At 35.7% G+C, this 25,153-nt stretch overlaps 1 protein-coding gene across 1 annotated transcript in view; it reads right to left on the bottom strand.

Annotated features, from left to right (window-relative positions):
• TMPRSS15 (transmembrane serine protease 15) overlaps positions 1 to 25,153 on the bottom strand; it is a 61,716-nt gene that overhangs the window by 11,842 nt on the left and 24,721 nt on the right. The window contains 10 exon segments of the mRNA XM_075412912.1: positions 3,911 to 4,043; positions 7,150 to 7,260; positions 9,708 to 9,839; positions 10,311 to 10,436; positions 11,732 to 11,821; positions 16,740 to 16,881; positions 18,076 to 18,226; positions 18,711 to 18,813; positions 21,595 to 21,744; positions 23,001 to 23,138. Coding sequence (XP_075269027.1) covers positions 3,911 to 4,043; positions 7,150 to 7,260; positions 9,708 to 9,839; positions 10,311 to 10,436; positions 11,732 to 11,821; positions 16,740 to 16,881; positions 18,076 to 18,226; positions 18,711 to 18,813; positions 21,595 to 21,744; positions 23,001 to 23,138 — 1,276 coding nt within the window.

Genomic DNA, 25,153 nt, shown 5'->3' with positions numbered 1-25,153 from the left:
CTGAAGCACACACAACTGGGAATCTCTGAGCTTTATGAATGACCGCAAAAATGAATCTGCTACTCTTTTATTTGACTTATTGGTAAATGATGAGGGTTAAGCATTTCTGTAAGTACAAGAAAACATACACTTTTCCTGGAGATATTCAGCTTAATAACAAGAATATATCTTGTTCTGCATGTCCAGAAACACAGTGTCACAGCTCTTTAAATTCTGTGAATGAAAATGATCTTTTAGAAATCTTGCAGCTTGTGACAAAAATGGCCTTTAAGAGGCTAACCTAGGCATTACGTAACTCTCATTCCATTCAACATACTCACTTGGCAAAACTTACAGAAAACTTAGACAATAGTCTTTGAAGCTTCTTACACACAGATCTACAGAGATATCTGTGCAGTAAATTGCTCAGATATTATTGGTCCTCTTCTACCTAAATAGTCGATGAATCACTATGATTTCTGCCTCTAGCTCTGCCTCAGATGTGCTCAGTAACAATAAGCAGTAGCAAATGTTGGGAAAGATTCAGATGATACAGTGCCATGCTGAAAAAAGTATTCACAAGGCTAGAAGTGCAATTGTCTGATAGCTACAATCCTTTTCCCTGTTTGAAAAAAACCAGCACATTTCTTACTTGAAGAAAATATGTTCATACATTTTCTAATTCATTGTTTAGTTCTCAGACTGTGGGATGTTTGCAGTTCATTTAATTTGTGTCTGAGTCACAAGACAGTGTTTCTGTTTCATCTGCTGATTTTCTGATGTTTAGAAAAACAAACAACAAAGAATAGTATCAAATTACAAATAGTGAACACCTTCTTTGGCATAAAAAAGCTTTGTTCACAGGTGGGTTCATATGAAGAGCTGCTGTTTTCTAAATGCTAGCATGCACACAATTTTTTATATGAAAATTTGCAAATGATAAATAAAAGTAACCTCTCTATACTGTCTGAATTTGAAATAAAGCATCTTAAGCAACGGGTTTAAGCCAAGCTTACTAGCAGTGTCTCATCCTATGTAATTTGCAGTGGACCTACAAATCCAAAAAAAGTCATTGAGGCTCTTCCTGTGGCTTTCTGGTCAAAGTGCACATTATTACTTTAGTGACAATTGACATGAAATTAAGTCTATCATCAAACTATTAGGACTGTCCTAATTCTAATCCTCAACGCTGCAAACACAGCCCTTACACACTGAGAACCAGGTTCTTACATCCAGCACATGACTCTCATTGGCTCTACAGAAGAGTAAGTTGATGCTATCTGTTTATTATCCTAATTTATCCATCAGTATAATTTTTTTGTGTGCATAAATTTTGGGGGTCATTTCCACCCCTTTTAGGCCATATGTTATATTCTCTGCGCACTGGAGAAGCTGGATCTGACAGTCAAATACAGAATTTTCTGAGATGTCTCAAGGAGCTAGGCACGTAGCTACTACTGACCATTTATAAGTGGGGAGGATGAAAACCTAATTGACCTGGAAATCTCAGACAAGACATTGTATTGCAAAGAACTCATTTCCTTCTCAACATGAAGAAAATAGACTGCAGTGTTGAGAGCAAGTCTTAAAATCTCAGTCCTTGTTGGACTTTTGGGTATGGAAAAATTGCAAGGTCTACCCTCATTCCTGGGTGCAATTCAGTAAAGACCCAGCTGGCTCTGGTCCCAGAGAAACAAGCATATTTCATGCCACACCAGCAGAATGGTGAAAAGGTCACTATATGATTTTGTTGGTTCAAGGAAAAACAATGCTAACTATACTCAGATTTTAACAGTGTTGTCAGATGCACACAGTTACAAGTGCAAGCTGAGCAGAGGATCTTGTTCAGGTTTTTCAAGAGCATCAATTTGTGCACCTTGCACCCCAGACTCAATAAATTTGTAAATTATTTGCCTAAGCCATATTTTGTAGATGAACACATGGGCATGCCTTCAGAATTGCTTCCTCTTTGGCACATATCACAAATGCGGCAGTCACATATTTGAAAAATGGAGGCAAAAGGATTCACATGTGTGATTTGTTAGAATCTGTGTGGAACATTACACTTTCTAGCCCAGCTACATAAATAATCAGGATATGCTGCAGGACTGGTATCATTTCAGTCCTTTTCATAAATTAAACATTAAAGGAGACTAGCAAATGTGTAAGCAATTAACAGCAAAAGTAAATTGTCCTAGGTGAACCTTAGCCTCCTTCTCTAATAAGGTATGATTCTAGGTAATTATTCAGTATAAGAGCGTGAGCTAGTCTTCTCAAGACCTGTTATTACAAACATCCATTTGGTAACAAATATGGTGCCACTTATTAACTACTGCTGCAACAGACGATTCGTGGAAGGCAGAAAGTGTGATGTTTACAGGAGTTTTGTATATATATATGAGAATTTTATCTTAGACAGTAGGATCAGTAACAGCAGTAGCACACAGGATACGAGAATGTGATGCAATTTAGGTTTAAAAATACTTTTTATTGAAAATGGGAATATGTAATAAAATGAGAAATGTAATTTAAAAAGTAACTAGGAAACTTAATAGAATTTTTTTTTTTAACAAGTATCTGACTAGTTTATAGGGACTAACTGAAACATACTGCCACAGAATATTATGGAGACAAAAACATAAGTAATTTTGAAAAGGTAATAGAAAGTATCATGAAAGACAAATTTCACTGAAGCCTATCAAATATAAAAAAGTAAATTAAACCAACAGACCACAAAATGACTAGTGTCCAGTAGTTGTAGAGGGAAAAGAGGTGAGGGAGAGAGAGAAAGAATCAGAGGAAAAAGGCTACTGGCCACTGTAAAGTACAAGGTATTTGACTAGAAGAACATTTAGTCATAGTTTGTGTGTTTTTACATGCGTGCATAAATGAGATAACTACCTACATAGATTACAACCAGGATTTGTGCATACAGATATCTGATATTTATGTAAATGCAGTAAATGCCCAAAGGGAAAAAAGTAAAAAAGCAAACCAGCACACGTTCACCCAATGATTAAAAATATTTTCAAATAACATTTGAATATTTTTCTAAGTCCTTCTAAATCTGTGATTTCTACAATTGATTTATCAGAAGGGCATTTGCAGGCATCCTACTTTGGTCAGAGACCAACATAATGAATTGCAAGCTTAGGATTTGATTTGATTATTACCTGGATGAGTGACATTTCATAAAAACATCGGCATTGTAGGAAAGCTATTTATTATTCACTGGATAGCAGTAAAGTTGCACACAGTGTGAGTAAGGTCAGAATTTAGGCCATAAATTTTACCATAGATTGAAAAAGACAACACCTCTGCATTCAACCCTCCCCACCTCTTCCCTGGAAATTCTACTGAACAGTGACTGAAGCCAAATCTATTTTTTCAGTCTTATACTTGCCTCCTCCCTCCCTCCTCTAGATATACATCAAGAGAAATACAGTTTCCTCTCCCAACAACTTAGGCCTAGTGATGTGTGAAATGTGTTGGGTGACCAATATCACAATACCTAAGTGATGATCTTGAATTTACTTGACATGAACATCAGTATGATAGCAGAGCAGCCAAGGCTGCTGTTTGGTCCAGCTTTACTCTTGAGCCATCCTCATAAAAGTGAAGACGTAAATGACGACACAAAGTGATAAAAGACTAATACCTCCACATCAGTCTCCCAGTGTTTTCCAGCATGTATCTTCATGCTTAACCTGCCATATTCAGAGTCATCAATCCTGTAACGAATGCCATCAAAACAGGGTTTCCAACACTTAAAAATGTTTTGGCACACCAAGCACTTCACTTGACACAGAAAAATATATTTGCCCTTTTTTGTGATGGTAAAGAAACCAGTAAAACAATGAGGAAAACACCAATATACAAACTTAACAAACCTGCAAACAAGTTACAAAGTCAATGATCATTTTTCACTCACCCTAACCCCAGCAGCTGGCAAACACTGTCTGAAATTTGTTCATTCCAATCATCTGCACATGCCAGGTGCCACATCTTCCCAATCCTGGCCTGTACCAGCCCTTCGGTGCTTAGAGAACCATTAAGCAATCTCACTGCAGACCAAAACGGACAGAATCATTTTAGATAGGTGGTAAACCACCATCCCCTCTTCCCCAAGCAAACAGAAATGTAATATAAACAGATTTATTATTGCCAGCAAAGAACCAAAAAAAAATGTTAAAATACATTACAGTGGTAATAAACCCAGCATCTCCAGGATGTTGTGTTCCCACAGGAAGGAAATATTATTGTTGTCTCCTTCTATATTTCTGCCACAGGACAGTTTCATACCCTGTGTTTTGCAAATGTCTCACGAATAGAGAATAAACAGTACATTTTCCATCAGCTCTAACTGATGTTTTTTCTTCGCAAACATTATGTAATTTCCAGATACTGTGTGAAGATTTAGCTACATGATGCTTGGTAACACTGATTGGAAATAAGGTAAAAACCAGAGATGACAGAAAAATAGGATCTTTCAGCTCCAATTGATATGAGAATGTTCACTGTTTTCTTTGCAGCTTTGGTTAAAACACACACACACAAATAATAAAAGCTCACTGAAAACTAATCTTTCATCAAATCTTTTCCCAGACCAAAATATTCAGAACAAAAATTCAGAAACTCATTAAGTATTTGGTGAAAAATCTTATGTTATTGGCACAGTGGCAAAGGAAGCTGGATCATAAGGTTTAAGAATGTCAACAGTAGTCTCCTTCTCTGGAGATATTCAAGACCCGCCTGGACAAGGTCCTGTGCAGCCTGCTCTAGGTGACCCTGCTTCGGCAGGGCGGTTGGACTAGGTGACCCACAGAGGTCCCTTCCAACCGCTACCATTCTGTGATTCTGTGATTCTGTGATTCTGTGAACAGAATCTTGTATATGTCTCTGGAGCTACAGCCGCATTTCAGGCAGATGACAGTTATTACCAGCATAAAGTGGGGAAAAACATACAATGCATTTGAAATTACTGGTTGCCAATTTTTTATTTTTTTTTTTTTTTTTAATCTTAGTTGTCCAGAAAACCTTTTTCCACCAAAATATTTCCACAAAAAAGTAAAATGTACCCGTTACAGAAAAAAAAAGTACTGGATTTTTAGAAATGCTTCTTTGACACCCAGCATGAGTGAATGGAAGAAGTAATATACAGTGATTAATTAATGGTAAACCTCAGTCATGAGAAATTTTCTAGCAGTCTTGAAAAATCTCAGAATTGTGTGCACTGTGAAATTTCTCCAAATTTCTTTTGACACCTCTCCTCTCTTTTACTTGCACTATGATTCCTTTTCCTTTCTCCCTATCAGATCCATGTTCTTCTCCAAATACATTGTTGGTAAGGAATAAGAAAGTCATTGAGCATTCACTGACTTCTTAATTCAAATGTCATATATTTTAGAACTCTGCAAAGGAAGAGGCATCTTATGCCTTTTCTTTGCAGCATCTGAGAAGTTTCAGAAGTTGGAGTATTTGAAAATGACAGTTTGTCTAGTTTAATTTGCCACTTCTGATAAGAAATGGAAATTCATTTCAGGAAAATGAGCAAGACTTCTGGACACGGAAAAGTCACAATGTGAGAATGTCTCATTGAGTTTTCATTTTATTTTAAGGCTTAGATTGATTCAGTTTATTTCAGCTAATGTTTGGATTAAATGGGGTTTTGGAAAGTATACTCCCAGTCCTTTAATGTGAGGTAATTTGTTATGAAGTACTAGACAATCTATGGAAAAATAAATCTTTGGAAAAATGTACATCATGTTAATGTAGGTGATGGTTATCTTGTTCAGATCTTCTTTAGCAATGGCTGGAAAAACCATTCAATGTTCCCTTTGCTTAAGAAGAAGCTGAAGTGAATTTTTATTCTATACATTTTAAAGGAAGAATATGTTTGCAACAAAATAGCTAATTGCACTACTGTGAAGAGTGAATCCGTGCCTTCAGATATATAAATATACACACACATGTATTTATATATGGCATCAATATGAATATATATATATGCATGTAAAAGACATTGAAATCAATGAGAACTGTCAGCACACATGAAAGGACATATCTGATGTGGAGGGGCGATTTAGACTGGGTATTCAGAAAAATTTCTTTACTGAAAGAGTGGTCAGGCATTGGAACAGGCTGCCCAGGGAAGTGGTGGAGGCACCATCCCTGGAGGTGTTCAATAACTGTGTAGATGTGGCATTTTCAGGATATGGTTTAGTAGGCATGGTGGTGTTGGGTTGACGGTTGGACTTGATGATCTTAGAGGTCTCTTCCAACCTACGATTCTATGATTCTATGCTCCTTAGCAGTCCTCTTTAAGATGAAGGAAGATGATGATGTTCTGAGCTTAAAAGCCCACTTTTAACTCTTCTGTTAGTGCTCCATAACATATTGTCAGAACAGCACTTTGTTAGAAACAGCAATTTAAATTCTATGCTAGGCCCATCATGATTTTAACATCAGTTTTATATGTAAATTATTGTTTAGAGAATACTATTTCCGTGTTATGTGATACAAAGCCATATATTGTACACCTGCATTTTGGAAAGAACCATCTTCTCGGAGGACTAAGCAATAGCAGCTGTTGGTCTCCCTGTTGTAGGAACATGCACATCCACTATGAGTAATGAATGCTACTTTTGCAGCTGTGCCATCCCTTCATCCTACAGCAATGCCTCCACAGAATGGAGTCCAGACAGGCTGGAGGGTGTCACGTGCTGCAGTTTGGCTTCACATCCACAAGACTATATGGAAATTTCCATCAAGAAGACTCTTATTCTCTGCCCTACACTGCAGAATTTATACTGCTTTGGAACTCTAATTACAGCAAAAAGTGGTAGAATTAGAGAATATGAAATCTATACAGAAGAAGAGCATGTGATCTCTTTTCATTTAGTTTTGAAGCCGTTATAAGCAGCTACAGTTTTAAGCACAGAGGAACTTCCTACCTTTTCCAGAGATCTTCACCAGCTTACATACACCATGTCAGAAAAGTCACTTAATTTTTTTGGCCCTAAAAAACTCAATGAGAGACTGCTGTGTAAACTGGTATGGCCTGCATGCAGCTGCAGTACTTCATGCTGGCTGAGGCTTTGTGGCTGTTTTCCTAGGTGATTCCTGCCAAATATCCATGTATTCCTTTGCTTTGTATGAAGGAAACCTTACCGCACTTTGCTTCGTCAGAGCCATCTTCACACTGAGGTAGGCTGTCACAAAGGTTATACAGTGGTATACACTCCCCTCTACCACACTGATACTCATCAGTGGCACAAGCTCCTGAAGGAAAACAGGAAAGGAAAATTAATCCATAATTATGAGGAAGACTGATGTTCCCTGGAGATCATACTGTTCACCTGAAAGAAAAATTGAGTGGCTAGTAGGCACACTGGATTTTCTTTTCTTTGCTTTCTTATCCCTCTCTTTTTTGAAATAAAGATTATTTTCAGATAAATAGAAGCTAATTAAGAATAAAAACTGTGGTATTATACCTTGTAGTTTCTGCTACAGTTAGCATTGCTCACTCACTAGTGTTCTTCTGTTACAAGTAGTAAACTTTAGAGGGATGAGAAAAGTCAAACCCTGATCAAATCTTGTCAAAAGTGACTAATGATGTCAAGTTCCAGATGTTCAGATGTTTCACAAAAGTTTTGAGACCTTAAAGTATATCAAGTCAAACATACAAGTAAAGAGGCATTGAAAGCCAAGAGTCTCCTTTCAAAACCTGTCTGGGAGGAAAGGTGGAAGAGACAAAAGTAACAGAAATGAATGAGGAAAGCATTCAGAAAAGTAGGATTAAGCTGCTTCAGTATCAGTTATGTAACAAAAGCAGATCAGATAGTGAATCAACAAAGTTATAATTCTTTTTATGCCAAAGTGTATTTTTAATCGCACCATTCCCTATATTAACAGGAAATATACAGTCATAAACTTGAATTCTATGGAAAATTGTTTATTTTCTTTATTTTACCTTCTTGGACTTACTGATCGAAGCATTTAATTATCTAGAATTCTTATTTAAGGCAAGATAATTGCTTTGCTTCTGAATTTTTAATATCCATAGAAAATAATCCATTTATCAGTCAGTACAGCCTGTTGGAAGCAAAAGAATAAGGTTTACAAAAGACCTGAACCAGGATTTTCACATATTCATTGGCTGTAACTGATGCCAGATTTTCCATAGAACTTAGTTCTCACTGAAACAGGTGGGTTTTTATACTGCATACTGCCAAAAATTATTTCTTTTTGTATTATGTTTCCTTTTCAAAAACTAATATTTCATGGAAAAATAAAATACAAAGGAAAATCTGCTCTTCTTGTAAAATTTATTTATTTACTGACAGTCCTTTTGTCCTTGGGCCTGCGTGTTGATGATATCAGTCTCTGTCCTTTGGCTTCAAAGATCAAGAATACACATAATTCTTTCACAAATGGAAACTTTTTAATATATTAAACAGAATAGGTAGTGGTCAGTTTGAGAACTCTGCTGTGCTAAGCTTAACTTTTATTTTACAACAAAATATGGGCCAAACTGGCTCAGCAAAGATGCTGAATGAGCTAAAAAAAGGCATAGTGTTGTTGGACTGAACAAATGTAGGTAGAAGGCAGAACAAGAAGCAGCAAAATGGTCATATGTCCGTATAAACCTATCTCTCAGTCTTGTGCAAGGGAACTAAAAGGAGTTGATTTTACAAAAGTAAATCAATGGTTAAGAGTTTTTTAAAGATTAGGAAAATTAATGTTTGTATTACGTTTAATCCATAAAAAAGCTGCCACTATTGAAACTTGCTGGGAGACACTTACTTTTATGATATTTAATGTAAGAAAAAGAGTGTAGCTTGTTGATTTTCTGTTCATGCAAATGAATGGTACTACACACATCTCTGAATACACAAAACATCTCTGAATATACACTGCTTTTTCTTTCTCATTTTTCTGCTCTGAGACTTCCACACAAGGAATACAAAGCCTCTAATTAATTCCATCAAGATTTGGCCTAGAGTTAATGTAAGTATTTGTCCTGGTGAGCATATTGCTCTTCCATGTACTTTAGCATTTGTCTCCATTTTGCATATTTTCGGAGAGCTGATTGCTGAATTACTTACATGAGTGACAACTCTAATTGCAGTCCCCAACAAAAGCAGGAGTCTTTCAGAAGGGGACTGGCTGCAACCAGAAACACTGCTGTCCAAATATATAAATGACTAACTATTCCCAGATCCTTCACGTGCTAAGAACCAAATTTTTAAAGATGCAAAAAGGACCATATTGCAAACATTAGTCAGAGTTACAGTATATATTTTTCTGTTCTAGTAAATGTGATCGATAATAAATATTTTACAAATGCATTTAAACACACATTAATGACACCCTCAAATGAGTCACAAAGTGATGTTCTTTTCTGGGGCTTGTACAAAGAATAGTTCATACTTGCTCTGTTATCATTTGTATAGCTTTCAGTCAAAATACTGAGTCAATCTTTCGCATAATATCACACAGAGTTGCAGATGATGCATACATTGGTCCAATTTAACTAAAGCAACAAAAACATCACTTTTTGTGCTAGAAAACATAAAGTACTGATTGGTAATTGATAGGCTTTTTCTATTTAACATATTCATATTTCTGTTGATCAAAGGCTGAGAGCCACCTTCCGCTCTCCACTTTTTCTCAAATGTGTTTGACCAGTGGTATAACCTCTTAAATACAAGGGTTCGTATGCTTACCTAGACGGTAGCCAGTAGTAAAGTTTGCAAGAAATCCCTTCTTTGTTTCAGACTTGTCTGTAAAGAGGATTACTGTCATCTGGTTTGTTGTAGAGAAGACATCTGGCAATGGGTCTTGTCCTGTATAGACAGCTACTCTCCAGGAGAACATGAAAACATTTAAGCTATTTTGTTCTTGTGTATTTAAAAACGTTTTGGGTTCAAAAACAAATACTGCTATCATGTAAATACATTTATTCCCACAAATCTAACTGCTATTAGACTGCAATGATCAAAGCTCAACCCCAAATTTGAGACATCAGTACAGAAAAATAAGGTTTGACTAAGAGATTATGCTTCTCTGTCCAGATACATGAGCAGTCTCATTTATTGAGAAGTTAATTCTATTTGGATTGCATAGAAAGCTGAGTGTGTGCAAACATTTGGGAAATGTGATATCACATACTGTATGCTTTCTCAAGTTTTCCTCCTAATTTCTGAGACCCAAAAATGTAAAGAAATGTAGAATGAAATTAGAGAGAAGTAATTTCCTTAATACTATATCCATAAGTTTGCTCCAGCTCTCTGATTACATTCATTTTAGTATCCAACCCTGTTACTTGCCTAAAAGTAAGGAATTTGGTCCTCTGCCATCTCTGACTTCAACAACATCATAAATATTTTCCAGATCAAAAACCTGAAAATGAAGTTGAATGTTTTTTCCATTTTCAGCATTTAAGTACCACACACCTAGAAAATAATAACACACACACAAAACCCACCTTTTCATTTGTTACATTTACTGTGTCATTTTCATGTTAAAGGATTTTTGGGGAAAAAAAATCTCTGCTATTAACAATCACCCAGGAGACTTAGAAATCTAAGTCTTATCTTTAAAAGCAACTTCTGCTGTTAAGATCCAAAATTCAACTGACTCTCATCTCTAAAATCCTCTTGAAAACTGGATTTACGTTCCTATGGCACACACATACATTTTTTACTACTCATGACAACTGTGAATTTCCCTAAAGCAGCAAAGCTAATTCATTTGTAACTGTGAAAATGTGACAAATAGTCTTGTAATTTAAGTCTTATTTGACAGTAAGATAATTTCTATAATCAGTCATAGAAGCCTATCTTTCAAGTCAGATGTCTTTTCAGGGAACAAATATTTGCTTCTGCTTAGCCTATGCTTTATTGTATGTAATCTATGTAAGTGTGGATACTATGGAAATATTGTAAAGCAAGTAAAAAAATACAACTGTTTTTTAATCTGTTCATGGAATGAAAAGTATTTTCTCACTATTAGGAATCTCATTTGGGAACTTTTGAAATTAATACCTGGAAATGAGAGCCATATCTCAAGTAGGACAGAAACACAAAATTACAACTCTTTTGATTAGCGTCTCAACACAATTCTCCAGTTAAAGGTGAAATAATAAAAAATTTAAATTTCATTAAGAAGCAATGACAAAGCTCTCTTCCTTGCTTCATCCATCAACAACACAGTGGACCACCTTGAAATATTTTCCCTTTCGCCAGCTGTAGTTTATATGTAAATCAAGTAACATCAGTGGGATAACGATGTATTTTCACTTGTATGGTAAGAAACATTCGATAAAGAGAAATTCCTTTGCAAAATGCATACACACATTCTTTGCCCCTAGAAAAGGTTTTAAGTATTTAACAGAAGAGAGGATGATATTAGCCTGGCAAATACATTAAGGTGTAACGCTAAAATGAGGACTTTCAACACCTAGTCTGTTGTTGCATTGACATAAATATATTTGACATAAGAGGCATGATGGAATTGGCCTGTATGAACCCATTCTACAGGATTATGCTTGCCTTCATCACTTTGTAATCAACTGGCACATGACTTCTTAACTTCTGCTAAGTGTCATATAGACTTCAGTTAAAAGATCCCACTGTATATATCTTAGATCTTTTTTTGCTTGACAGCATCTGATTTGGGAAAGCAGATTTAGTATCTCTACTTTTATATGGCAAAACTTTTCCTGAAGACTTGAAGAAGAACTACTTACAAGAAGCTTGATTAGGGTAATTGTTTGGAAAGTTTTCAGAGCTGAATGTACTGTTTGTCTCCCATAGTTCAAATGGCCCTCCACACTCAGCTGAAAAAGAAAACATTTAAAAAACATAATTAACCTATTTTCTTACTTTTGAAATCCATTCTAACAAAGATAATTTAGAGAAAGTAATCTTATGAAGAGGATATTCAAGCGAACATCATCATTGTAAGGTGATCAGTTATGGTGCCACTGGTGTAAATCTTGAACAATGAGTTGTGAGAAGCCAGTGCTCCAGGAAGGACACAGAGGATTGAGGAAACAAGATATGTAAGAAATTCACTGTCCTTATTAGTTACAGTGTCTAAGTCAGACCTGAAGACACATACAGTCGATGCATAGTGTTATCTACAGCTATAGTTCATATATTTCTCTTTGTGAAGTGCTAGTGTCCAGGTGCACAACTGTATTCATGGTGATGCTATGAGAATTCTTCCCCATACAGTTAGGAGAAGGACACAGTCTGTACTTCATTTAGTGATTATTGGTCTGCAAGATGTGCACATGACAGAAAATATAAAGAAAAGAATGTGATACAGTCAACTGTTTAATTTACTAGTAGATTAATATAAAAGCTAGAAAATGTCAAAGAAAGCAAGCCCCCACCAAATACAACCTGTTATTTATGCACTTAGCTTTTATGCCTTGCTTAGTATCAATTTGATCTTCCTGCAGCATTAGCAGAGATACTCAAGTGTAAAACCCATTTTGTCACGTAGCAAATAAACTGTGTAGCAAATAAACTGTATAACAAAAAACCCCTCATACTGCTATTTTGATTTCATCAGGACCCTAAAACCTTTTACAGTTAAACCTTGTAAGTGGTAAAAGCAGCCATTTGCTTTTTCCTTGAAACAATTTCTCCAATAAGAAAGGTCTTTATCATAAACATGTATATGCACTTGTATATAAAAATGAAATAATAATATTTAAAAGCAAATATTATAGATATGTACATATACAAATATATGCACTCACACACATAGACCTAGCTAATTGTACTTTATACATTCAATATTCTCTTTCAAAATACAGTTTAGATAGTGGTTTACATCCGAAATATGTCAGCTTCTTATCCTAAATCTTTACTTCATTTTGAGAGATATGATTTATTTTCATATCAACTGTAGCATCAGAATCAACTTTGGTGTTTTCCCACTTCTGTGGTTTGCAATTACTTTATTAAAAAATAAACAGCTCCTCTCCACCTGCTTCAGAATATAGAAGTTAAGGCAGAAGAAATCTACCTTTTTTTTTTTCTTTGTTGTTGTTTTTTCTTTGAATTAAAATTGATTTTTTAAAATTTCAGACTTTGGCTAATCTTTAACACTCCACTCCCACCACCTCTTACGGCTCAAATTTTGCATTTCATTATGTCTGTCAGTATTGCATACTTGAGCCACTTGGTTGGGGACTGCATAATCTAAAAGTCCTACTGAGTTTGCCCATTGAATCCCACTGGGAGAAAGCTCCACTAAATGCAAAAAAGATTTGAACTTTCTCATGACAGCCATCTTATAGAACTTTCTATTTCACCAAATCACTCCTGGCAAGAAATGTGGAACTCTCTGAAAGGAAAAGGAACTGATGACAATCACACATTGACTAAGAAGTGCGTAATGTTTCAGCTGTATGGCTCACAATGAGGACTACTTCCTGTAAATACCATTAACAACAAATGAAAAGTACACTGGGGTTTTTTTTATGGAACATTACTGCGTATACAAACAGACACACAACTTTTATAAAGCTGCATGAAGAATATATGATTCTTAGCCAGTATCATCGGATGATATGAGCAGAGCAAACCCAACTCCCTTAACAGCAGAGTAGGGGCAACCTATGATGAAATCTGATCTTGTGTTGACTACACGTAAGCCACATTAGAAATGATCTTCTTTCTCTTGCATGGAGAAACGACAGATTTTACTCATGTCTGGAAAAAAATGTTTTAAAAATTTCTTGTGATCTCTAAGCACAAATTTAGATGGAGTTATTCATATAGCTGTCACTTGTTAGAGAACCAAATAACAATCAACACCAATAATCTTGGGCCTTTCATTAAGCATAACAGACGATTTTCTCAACACTGTAGAAAATGATATATGACCTATTCATAAAAAAATTCCTCTGTGATTTGTCTAAAACTTCAATTTATATTGATATACACATCTTAAGTGTGGAATTTGCACTGTAATTTCCACACTGTTGTTTGTGTTAAAAGACAGGTTATAAATAAATACGAAGATGAAGGCAATGTTTATGTTAGATGAAAATGTAAGCTGACAGTCTTGTGCAAAAGGCAAAAGCAAATCCAGCTTCCCTACCCCACCACCAAAAATTTTTTTGACTTTTCAGTGAGCTTTTGTGGCACTGTGAATGAAACCAGTGCCTCTTACTGAAGCTTTAAGTCTAACAAAAGACATTGGCTCAGCTCAAATTCTTTCATCTCATGTTTATAGACATGACATTTGTAGTGAAACCTTTAGTGTTAGGAAGTTTGCACCACATCCATCAAAGTAATTTCATACTTCTTTGAAGATGATTGATAACATTGACTTTTTTTCAGCAGGTTACAGATAGCGTATACATAGCATGCCTCAACAAAGTTATGCAAACAAATTAGTTTTTCCCCAGCGACAGCTTAGACTGTGCTTTTGTATTGTATTGAAGTTCAGTATGGGTCCTCTCTAATCTTTTTCATGAGGAGCTGTACGCCACTTGGTCGCTTCCATTTTTTGAATATTCAAACTTTATCACCATATTTTGGGTAGAGATCTATAATCTGAATTACATTTCTTTGGTGTTTTGACAGCAGCAGTCAGCTACTATTTACCACAGGGCTGTTCTACCACTAATCATTAGACTGATGCAACTTGTAAGGTGTGTTTACCCACATAACCTGAAAGATGGCTGGAGGTGGCAGACGTCAGCACCTCTCCACAGTATTACTTCAGTGAAAACTGCAATCAGATTCCAAAACTCACTTAGGGAAATTATGACTAAAATTACTAGTGTTATTATAATTTAATTTTGCTGAGAGAGACATCTTACAGAATCATCGAATCATTGAATCATTAAGGTTGGAAAAGACCTCTAAGATCATCAAGTCCAACCATCAACCCATCACCACCATGCCTACTAAGTTGAACTTCACCTCCCCGTGTCTCAGGATGGAGCTCCAAAACTGAATTTCATTCTTGTATTTAGAAGATTTTGTTTTCTTACCTGTCCTGATGCAGTAGTTTTAGAGGTGATAGATTTGATAGAATGACAATATGAGTAGACTGTGCTCCAACATGTATACAGTGCAAACAGCCTTTTTCTATTATTTTAATTTTAAACCATTTTTATTTACTATGTGTTGTCGAGAGAGCAACTACCTGTGCTTTGTAAGTGACAGTAAATCTGAAAGGAAGCAGTCCTGGAACAATACTTCGTTTGTTTTAATGATTTTAAGCCATCTCTCAATAGGTCTTCTGTAGAAACCTTGTTTTTTGCATAAAGATCATGTCTCTTTCACAATAATTTACAAAGCCTTATCAGATATTTTAATTATTTTTTTCCACAAGCTTTATTCATATTTGTAGCAGTTTTTGCTTTGAATGTGCATGGACCTGGTCAACATCATATGCAATATTTTTTCATTGTTTTACGTACATTTTCCAGAATTATAATGATGGCTACAGGTATTTTTTAATATTTTCTCAGTGAGATTATTCTAACTAGCCCTGTGAAACTGTAATATTTTGAGAAAGCTTAAATCTCTGTTCTCTCCTCTAAAAGACTCTGCAATGTGATGTGTCTGGATTAAGCTGTACAACCTGTTGGAGAAGTGCATATGCGCTACAGGTAGAGACGTTTCATGTTTCATTAATTTCTACTTGACTTGGAGAAGGTGGCAAAAATACGCAGACAAACCAACCCTCCTCCAGTTTCCCATCGAACCTGGGATTCAGAAGTGGTGCCAAGAAGATAGTGAGATGAAATGAGATGAGGCTCTATCAAGCAGGTAAAAAGCCGCATCCACTATTACTAGCGCAAGCACCTACTCATCATTTCTGCCTTACCACGAAGAGTAGAGCTGGTAAAGGCAAGATTGAAGAAATCAGGTTTTGACACATTGTGTAATTTATGCAAATATTGAAATGTCTCATTAGATCAGGGAGTGGAAAGAGTCCTTTGACCGTTTTTGGTTTTTTTTCCCCACTCATTTCCTCTGAAACAAGATCTGCTAACTGTCCTTCTGTCCTTTCTGCTTCCATATTTAATTTTTCTTCAAAATAAACATTGCTTTATTTTTCATTTTTAATGTAATCAGATATAGAAGGAATAACAATACAACCAAATGCCTATTGAAAAGGACTCATTCATTGCGAGCCTTTTTCCAGATAATACCTCTGTTCTGAGTATTAGACACGCATATAGACTCTGCTCCATTCTTAAACCATGCTGGCATTATTATAGATTCACTCTCTTAAACATGGTATTTTTCAGCATCTGTATGTTCTCAGCTTGGTGAATTTTTACTATTGAGACCTCTAGTGATATTATCATGTGACTTTGCTCATTCTTTTAGTCGCCTGCTACATTGCTTGTAATTTCAAATATAGAAGTTATAATCTTCCTTCTCTTTCTTCTTCCTTCACCTTCAGTGGCTTCCTGGAAGCTTTACTAATTAAAGCTTTTGGAGACAGATTCTGATTTCTTTCATTATCCTCCATTCTTCAAGTTTTGGAAGATACCGTACTGATAGTTTAACCTGTGAATCTACCAGTTCTGTTGATATCAGTGGAGCCATGGGCAGGGAACTTGATCCCTAGTTTTTTATTCTGAAGATAGTTTTATAATGCTGAAGAGATTTTTATAAAACTGAAGGCTGAAAATTCTGAATCACTCATACACAAATACAGTAATAGGAAAAGGCAATCAGGCAGTCAACTGTAATTCAGTGTTTACTTACTGGGAACTGAAGGGGCAGTAGTGGCAGCTGGAATCACAGTTGGCTCTACATAAATACTTTCATTACACTTTCCGTTTGTCAGGCCAATGTCATCCAAGGCTATATCACTGGGACCACTCCTTTTAAAGGCATCAAAAATAACCTGAAATTCATGAAAAAAATTAGAATTTTGTAATTTAATTAAGCATTTTTCAGCTAAATCATTCTGTCTTCTTTCTTTAATGTTTTTATTTCCACTGTAATCTACACAGGTGCCACACTCAGAGGAGGGCATCAGGGATGAGACAGGATTCCTTGCAAAACGAAGCAGTGCTATGCAAATTGAATGGATCATTCTAAGGAATGCAGGAATTTTTTCATATAAATTATAAACATGATTTAAAACTATTAAATAACTTTACTTTTTATATATAAATACATGTAATTTTTGAAAAATAAATTCTGTATCACTCATCTCATCAGTCTAAACTCTGGATCTAATGGTATTTATCCATGAAAAATTGAAATTAATCTCATTTGTTTATTATTGTGCTTTAACATCCATGTATTTAAAGTAATCCTGCTACCAAGGAATCTGTGCTGGTGAAATACAGCTAGGTATAGCACTCTTCTTGGGGTCATAAAACATGCATTTGCTGGAAATCTCATGCAGCCAGATCACAGATGCATTTACTTCCTCAGATGGTAAATGTATCTTCCTGGCAGTGCTTTTGCATCAGTCAAAACTACTATAGCAGGACAAGCCATCCCAAATACCTGTAGAAAGAAATTGTTTTCAATAAAGAGTTAATGAAGGAATTGTCTAGCATAGGTCTCCTCCTTTTGTTTACAGATAAGTCAGGTCGGTTGTTAACCATGTGGCACCAAATACATTTCTGTCTGGAACACACTTTCAGTGAATTATTCTCTAATTAGTTAGTGAAAATACTGCTTCAGAATCTGAAGTTATTTAATATAAGTCTTCTCATGGCTATGTGCTTCATATCACACTCACTGTCAAGATTTTAAACTCCACATCAGATTTTGATAGGCTTTGAACAGTCTTGCTTTGTGGAAAGCTCTCTTTTGTGATAACATTGATTGTCCCATGACAGTTTCAAGGTGTTCTGTTTTCTACAATAATAATACCTTAAATTCCAGAGTAGGGAAGGAGGGCGATGACAATTGAAGTGGGGACTCCAATCTTCTGCATTCTAACATTTATTTGATGGCACACATTAGCAAATAGCACTAGATATTCTTTTTGGAGCTGTGGATCATTTAGTTCATTTGGCATAAAATTTTGATATAAGTTTAGGTAAAACAAATTTTAAAAAACCCTAGTGGTTTAACAAACCTTAAAATCAGATGTTTCATTTAAAGTTACTTGTCCATAATTCCACATGTTTCCGTAGTTTCCTTGTCTCTGGAAAATAATCTTTTCCAAACCATGCTCATTACTTGTGCTAACTCTTAAAAGGTAAACATTAGTACCGTACATGAAATACCTAGGAACGGAAGAACAATTTTGGTGGTGTTAGAACAAAGTGAAATTTCACGAAAAAATATCAGGCTTTTTATTTTATAAATTGTTTTATAGAATTGGGACTAATTTGCAGTAAGCATGAAAGTAAAATGAATCTTATATTTAGATAACACCTGGAAGATTTACTTGGTACTTTACTATATTTTCTATGGAGGCTTAGTTAAGCTTCAAGAGAAAAAACATTTCAGTGGTTCTTAATATAATTTCTGTATAGAGGTAAATATTTGATGCAGGGTGAAAAAGAAAATACACTAAATGTAACTGCAAGACTGAAACCTATAAAGGAATCAAATTTTCAGGCCTGCAGTTGAGACTGATCATGGAAATCCTAAAAGAAGCAGGCCTGTATTGCTGGCACACTGACTTGGAGCAATACTGTATATGAAAGAAAGATATTTTATTTTATTCTTAAACAAGGTATATGTTTAGGAATTATGTAACAATACCAAAAGCTTAGGCAAGAAGGATCTGAAGAAAGCAAAGGCAAACTCAGAATCCGGACTCTCTCTTCTATGAATCCAAGTCCTATGGGTGTTGAAATATAAAATCCTGCAAGATAATGAACACATTTTAGTCAGTACAGAATTACTGATTTATTTTTTTTTAAATGAGATGCTTTATGTTAAAAATAATATCAAGCACGGATAGTGTTTCATGACTTGGAAGATTTCTGACACAATAGATGTGAATGATTATCCCCAGTTGCATTCACCAGCCACTGACATATTAAAATGATCTTTTAAGCTACTTGGACACTCCTCAGAACTAGATATGAAATGGAAAACTAGCCATTTTGAAGTCAGTGGGAGATCTGCCTTTTACTTAGTGAAGGCAACAATTCACCTGAGTGATTCCTACTTAGTTTATAAAAATGTCTTCCTGTTTGATATTGCTTGTGATTCTGCAGAAGAATTTGCTGACATTTTTACATTTTTTATCCACATAATAATGGGAAATATGGGTTTTGTGTTGAGGGGGGTGAGACAATGACTACATGAATATTTTATAGCAAAGGGAAGCATTATAAACAAGAAAAATACATTATTTGCGGAAATAGGGTTTTTAGCTTTTAGAGTTCATTCCTTGCAGCTGGGAATATGAACTTCTTGCTGCCATATGGAAATATAATGTGAGGCCAGGCTACAGAAGTGTTGCTATTTGTCATAAGAAAAGCAAAATTAGACAGTTAAAAATCCTAAAATCAATTTATTGTTTTATTGAAATAATGGCTAATAATCTTTTTCTTTCTTTCTTTTCTTTTCTTTCTTTCTTTTCTTTCTTTCTTTCTTTCTTTCTTTCTTTCTTTCTTTCTTTCTTTCTTTCTTTCTTTCTTTCTTTCTTTCTTTCTTTCTTTCTTTCTTTCTTCTCTTTCTTTCTTTCTTCTCTCTTCTCTTCTTTCTTTCTCTCTTTCTCTCTTTCTTCTCTTCTTTTTATCTTTCTTTCTCTTATTCTTTTCTCTCTCTTTCTCTCTTCTTCTCTCTTTCTCTCTTTCTCTCTCTCTTCTCTCTTTCTCTCTTTCTCCTTTCTCTCTTTCCTTCTCCTCTTCTCCTTCTCCTTCCTTCCTCCCTTCCTCCTTCCTCCCTTCCTTCCTTCCTTCCTTCCTTCCTTCCTTCCTTCCTTCCTTCCTTCCTTCCTTCCTTCCTTCCTTCCTTCCTTCCTTCCTTCCTTCCTTCCTTCCTTCCTTTCTTTCTGCCTGCCTGCCTGCCTCTTTCTTTCCTTCTAATATATATATGCAGATATAATATTAATATAATCTACAAATGAATATAAATACAATTTAAGTTATTTATACTATATTCTGTTATTTATAATTGTATATTAAGTAGCTTTTTCATGTGGGAGTTTAAAGTACCTGAAAATTAGTCTGAAATCTGAATCAGGCCTTTCATTTGCTGTGTTGACTTAGAAAGCATGCATTAAATTTTACATAGTGTCTAGCTTTAAGAAAATGAGCATAACATTGTTCTTCAGGAAAGGTCTTCATATAGTCATAGTGACAGTTCACTGTCTTTGTTTCATTAATTCTCTGAGCATTCCGAATCAATTGTTGCTATGTATGAAGTCCTTTGCTTTTCAAGAGCAGCAAAACAAAAATACACTGTCTCACTGAATGTATGTAATAGCTAGATGTTAATGCTGCAGCTCACGTTTACTTCAAATGCAGGTTGTAGAAATTTGAATATGCAATATAATAGCAAATTACATGTAGCAATATTATATATGTCAGCTTAGATCAAACACAGTGAAACAGAGAGCACCTAAAATAAATTAGCATTTTCAAGATGCTAGAAATCATTCTCAATTATTTTATTAAGCTAATTTTACATTCTTTCAGTTGATTTGTATTCTAGGAGTCGAGTGGGAAAATAAAACAGTGTTCTGAAGATTTTTTTAGAAAATATGCATTTACTCAGAGAGAGCTGAATAATTTCTGTCCAATAACATGCTAATAATAATAATTTTCTTTTCCTAGGAGTAACCAGAATAGTTTGAAATTTTTGCAGTTATTTGTCACTGAATAAGTTCTGTATAAGTCTTGCACAGAATACATATAGCATCAGCAAAAGCCAAATTATGTTAACTAATTTTAGCTGGACTGACAAATCAGCTGCTGAGAAAGAGATTGATTGGTTTTCCTGTTGAAGCAGAAAACCACTTTTGGAGTCTAACTCTGGGATAAGCATTCGTGATACACATTCAAAATCTGATTCCCATCAGTATTGTCTCTTTAATTAAAACCTACATTTGACATAATCACTCTTCTAGTTAAGTTGTTTTGCTACAGCAGTTGCTGGAGTGTTTGTGTGCTTGGCACACGTGCCGAGAATTACTGTGTTTGGTCTGTGATTCTAACTGGGGACACAGGTGCCTTATGTACCCAGCAGGTCAACTTTATGTTAAATTAAAATTACCCTGTGACAACCATGAGGATGTTATCAGTAGATATGGATGAAATAGAAGTGATTTTGGTAAAATGTAAATATACTTATTTTTTTCCGAAGGATAAACATGCAGTTATTCCACCTATAACACTGTTGCATAATAGAAGTTCCTTTCTCAGACAAGGCACTTTGGTATAGTAATAGCATCGAAACTTTACGATACCTCATGCTTTAATCACTTTATAGTTTTTCTTTTAGTGTTGGTACATTTCCACAAGATGGCAATCCGTAGCACAAAATGTTTTGTCTGGTAGCCCTGACTCATTTTTATGGCAGAAAAAACTTAAGTCCCCATTATACCACTGTGAAGAATCCATTATACAGTGGAATAACACAAGCTAAATCAAGCTTTTCCTTTAATCTGCAAGGAACTTGTATTTGATCTTACCTGAAGTGTTACCAATTGTATGATCAAAATCAGGACCACTCGTAACAGGAAAAGTAGGGCCCTGAACTCTTTCCCAGTCTGAATCATCATCTAAATCTTGTATCCAGTAACAAAAACCGTCCTCAAAAGTGCAACTGACCTTCTCATAATCTGTGAATAAGAACCTCTAGTAAATAATAATGATAGAGATGTTAAGTAATTTCTCAGAATTACATAACAATGAGTGACAATGTAAATTTTTAAATATGTTTTTAAATATGTTTTTAAATATGTTTGAAAACTTGAGCCCCTTCCTCTTCTATGTAATGCAACATAGTTACTCAAATAAATGTGTCATTTGTACTTGTTAATAAAACACTATCACTGAAGGTGACCCTATATGCTCTTGCACTCATTTGTCAACCTTCTCTTTTGATCCTTCACCAGTAATGTTGTAGGGGAACGAGGGAGGACCCCTTGCATAACTAACACTAAGGGCCAACCCTGCTCTTTTTTCTTTGTCAAGGTCTGGATTGCTCCAGCTGAAAGGGCTCACCACCAGAGCTGAATGCTCAGGAGATGAGTACTGTGCTCCATGCACCAGGGATGTTCATTTCCTTGTCCTTCTCCTTTGCTCCTTCTTTGCTCACATACACTTTTGCTGCAACATCCTCATGACTTTTCTTCCCATGATATTTTGCTCAGTGTCTTTTCATGGTGCCTTGAAGTGCAGGTCAGTCCCCAGAAAGTGCTTCCACATGACAAATGTTTACTGGCACTCTGGATGCTTCCTGCACCATATCCCTTCCCAGTCACACCCCCTATTCATATCCTGCTTAAAATTTAGCAGCCGAAGAAGACTTCACTTGTCCAAACTGCATCTAAATTTTTTTCTGACTACTGAAGAACACCAGTGCATGAGTCATATTTTTGCCTTTTATTTTCAGTGCACACTTACTGCATTTGGACTTTTTCCAATGCCTGTTTACTGAAGCAGGTATTTTCCTGAATGTTGTTTTTACCATTTGGGGCTTCTACTTGTGGCAATGAGTTAGAACATCAGAAAACCTGCAGGGCAGGTACTGTTGGGCAATCACAGAATAATGATTAGTGCCAGTGATTCAACAGTGTTGGTTAGTGAACAAACTGGTTGAGAGGAATCTGAGGAAGATACAGCCAGAGTTTTACTCTAAACGGATTAACTTTGTAAGGCACCACCCCACTGCTAGATACGAGTCTGTAAACCTGTGGACAATTTTATTGAAACCAATTATTTGATATTTAAAATAGTATGAAATTTCTCAAAGTGTATCTAGTTAGTAGACTGAGGCCAGAAATTACTGCTTCCCTTTTCATCTCCATTTTGTCAAACTGAAAATATAGTTTCACCAAACTTTCAGGTTAACAAACAAAAAAAGAACACTTACTGTTTAGTTCATTTGCATTAAATGTAGTGTATGTTGCGTTAAATCCATTGTAATTTTCAGAATAATCGGATGTAAACTGTGCTGTAGCCTCATGAGAAAAAATATAAATTGTCTCAGGATTAGTCCCTGATAGAGAAGCTGAGAACAAATAAAGGATAATATAGTCAGAGAGAAAATAATCCCATGTGCATTAAAGCCCCCAATGCTTCCACAAAAATACAGTGAATCAGCTTTTTGAGTCTCAAAGAGTACTTTCCCTCCTGCCTACAACAGCTTCAAAACCCTGAAGGCTTTTAGCTGTTTGGCTGCTATATAAGTATTCTGCGTATCCCATCTCTCATACCCATCTAGTGGAGAAATATCTCTTATAGTACATATATTCAACACTATAATCTTCATATCTGTGCTTATTAAGCTGTAAATGTTCTCAGAATTTACAGATATCCACTCTGAAACTCTAGAATCACAGTACTGATTACATATTTTTGTTATATATACTTACTCTCACAGTTTAATAATTAGCACATACACTTAGAGATATTCAAAGAGCAAAGGAACTCTGAAATTACATAGGAATTTCATTTTGTGATGTATATGTGAAGGTTTATAGCACAGGAAGGATTGCAATATTCTGAGAAGCGATTGGACAGGGTACTAAATAACTTCATATAGGCTCCCTTTTCCATGAAAGGCTGGACCAGAGGATCTTTCAAAGTCTCTTCCAACCTGGGCAGTTCTGTGATACTATGGTACAATGTATTTAAATTTTAACTTTAAATTCTAAATTAAATTCACTCATATAAATTCCGTAAGTGTGAAATGAAAGGATTGACAAAAGTCATCATGCAGTAAAATAGATGCTCCTTCATCTAAAGCTGATATGGTGCCAGGCAACAACACTAGACTAGTGACCATATTCAGGGTAAAGGAAACCCAAAATTCATCACTGTTATCATAGAATCATAGAATAGATTGGGTTGGAAGGGACCTTTAAAGGTCATCTGGTCCACCACCCCTCTGCAGTGAGCAGGAACATCATCAACTAGACCAGGTTGCTCAGAGCCCTGTCCAATCTTGCCTTGACTGTTTCCAGGGATGGGGCCTCCACTGCTTCTCTGGGCAACCCGTTCCAGTGTTTCACCATCCTCATGGTAAAAATTTTTTTCGTTACATCCAGTCTAAATCTACCCTCTTTTAGTGTAAAACCATTACTTCTTGTCCTACCGCAACAGGCCCTGCTAAGCAGTCTGTCCCCAACTTTCTTATAGGCCCCCTTTCAGTATTCGAAGGGTGCTGCAAGGTCTCCCTGCAGCCTTCTCTTCTTCAGGCTGAACAGCCCCAGTTCTCTCAGCCGTTCCTCATAGGAGAGGTGCTCCAGCCCTCGGATCATTTTTGTGTCCCTCCTCTTTACCTGCTACGACAGGTCCATGTCTTTCCTGTGCTGAGGGCTCTACAGCTGGATGCTGTGAATGTTTTTGCCTGCTCTCTTCCTTTTCTGAAGTCCTTGCCTGGTTTTGCACAGATAGACTTTGCTTTTCTGAGAAGGAGCTATTTACCTGCTTGTAACACTATATATTTGTAACAGTGCCAAATTATTAAGGAAAGACAATGAGCATCATCTTTTGCACTTTTAATGATATGTGCATTATTTTCCTTCCTTCTTCTCACGTTTTTTACTTACTTAAGTGGAGAGTCTTAATCCGGAAATGTCTTGTAGGCCTTCTTCATTCTAATCTTGCATTTCCAATACCCGGAAATCTACCCCTCAAACTGTAAAGTTTTAGGCAATACGCCGAAGGACAGTCTTTAACATTGTCTTTACGTCTTTGTGGTATCACTGGTCATCTCCATAGCAGTCCTCAAAACCATGCAAGTTCAATGCTGCTGCAGAGAATATTACTGAAGCAGCCTCTCACATCTAATTTGTAATTCCAAAGGGAGGTCAAATTCAAAAAAGTACTGAAAGGGTAGAATTTCTTCATTCTTTATTTTATGAGTCTTTTACTATTGCTGGTTCCCATTCTCTCCTTGCTTCCAAAAATAAGGATAAATAATTATATATCTTTCTGACTTAACTCTATGTAAGTATCTTCAACTATATGTATTGCAGCTCTGACAGAATTCAGATGGATAGACCGAGTCTTGTGAAAAAT

Source organism: Opisthocomus hoazin, chromosome 1 (assembly GCF_030867145.1).
Source record: "Opisthocomus hoazin isolate bOpiHoa1 chromosome 1, bOpiHoa1.hap1, whole genome shotgun sequence".
Classification (NCBI taxonomy): Eukaryota; Metazoa; Chordata; class Aves; order Opisthocomiformes; family Opisthocomidae; genus Opisthocomus; species Opisthocomus hoazin.
The sequence above is the reverse complement of the archived record's forward strand: the minus strand, read 5'-3'. Positions and strand labels throughout refer to the sequence as shown.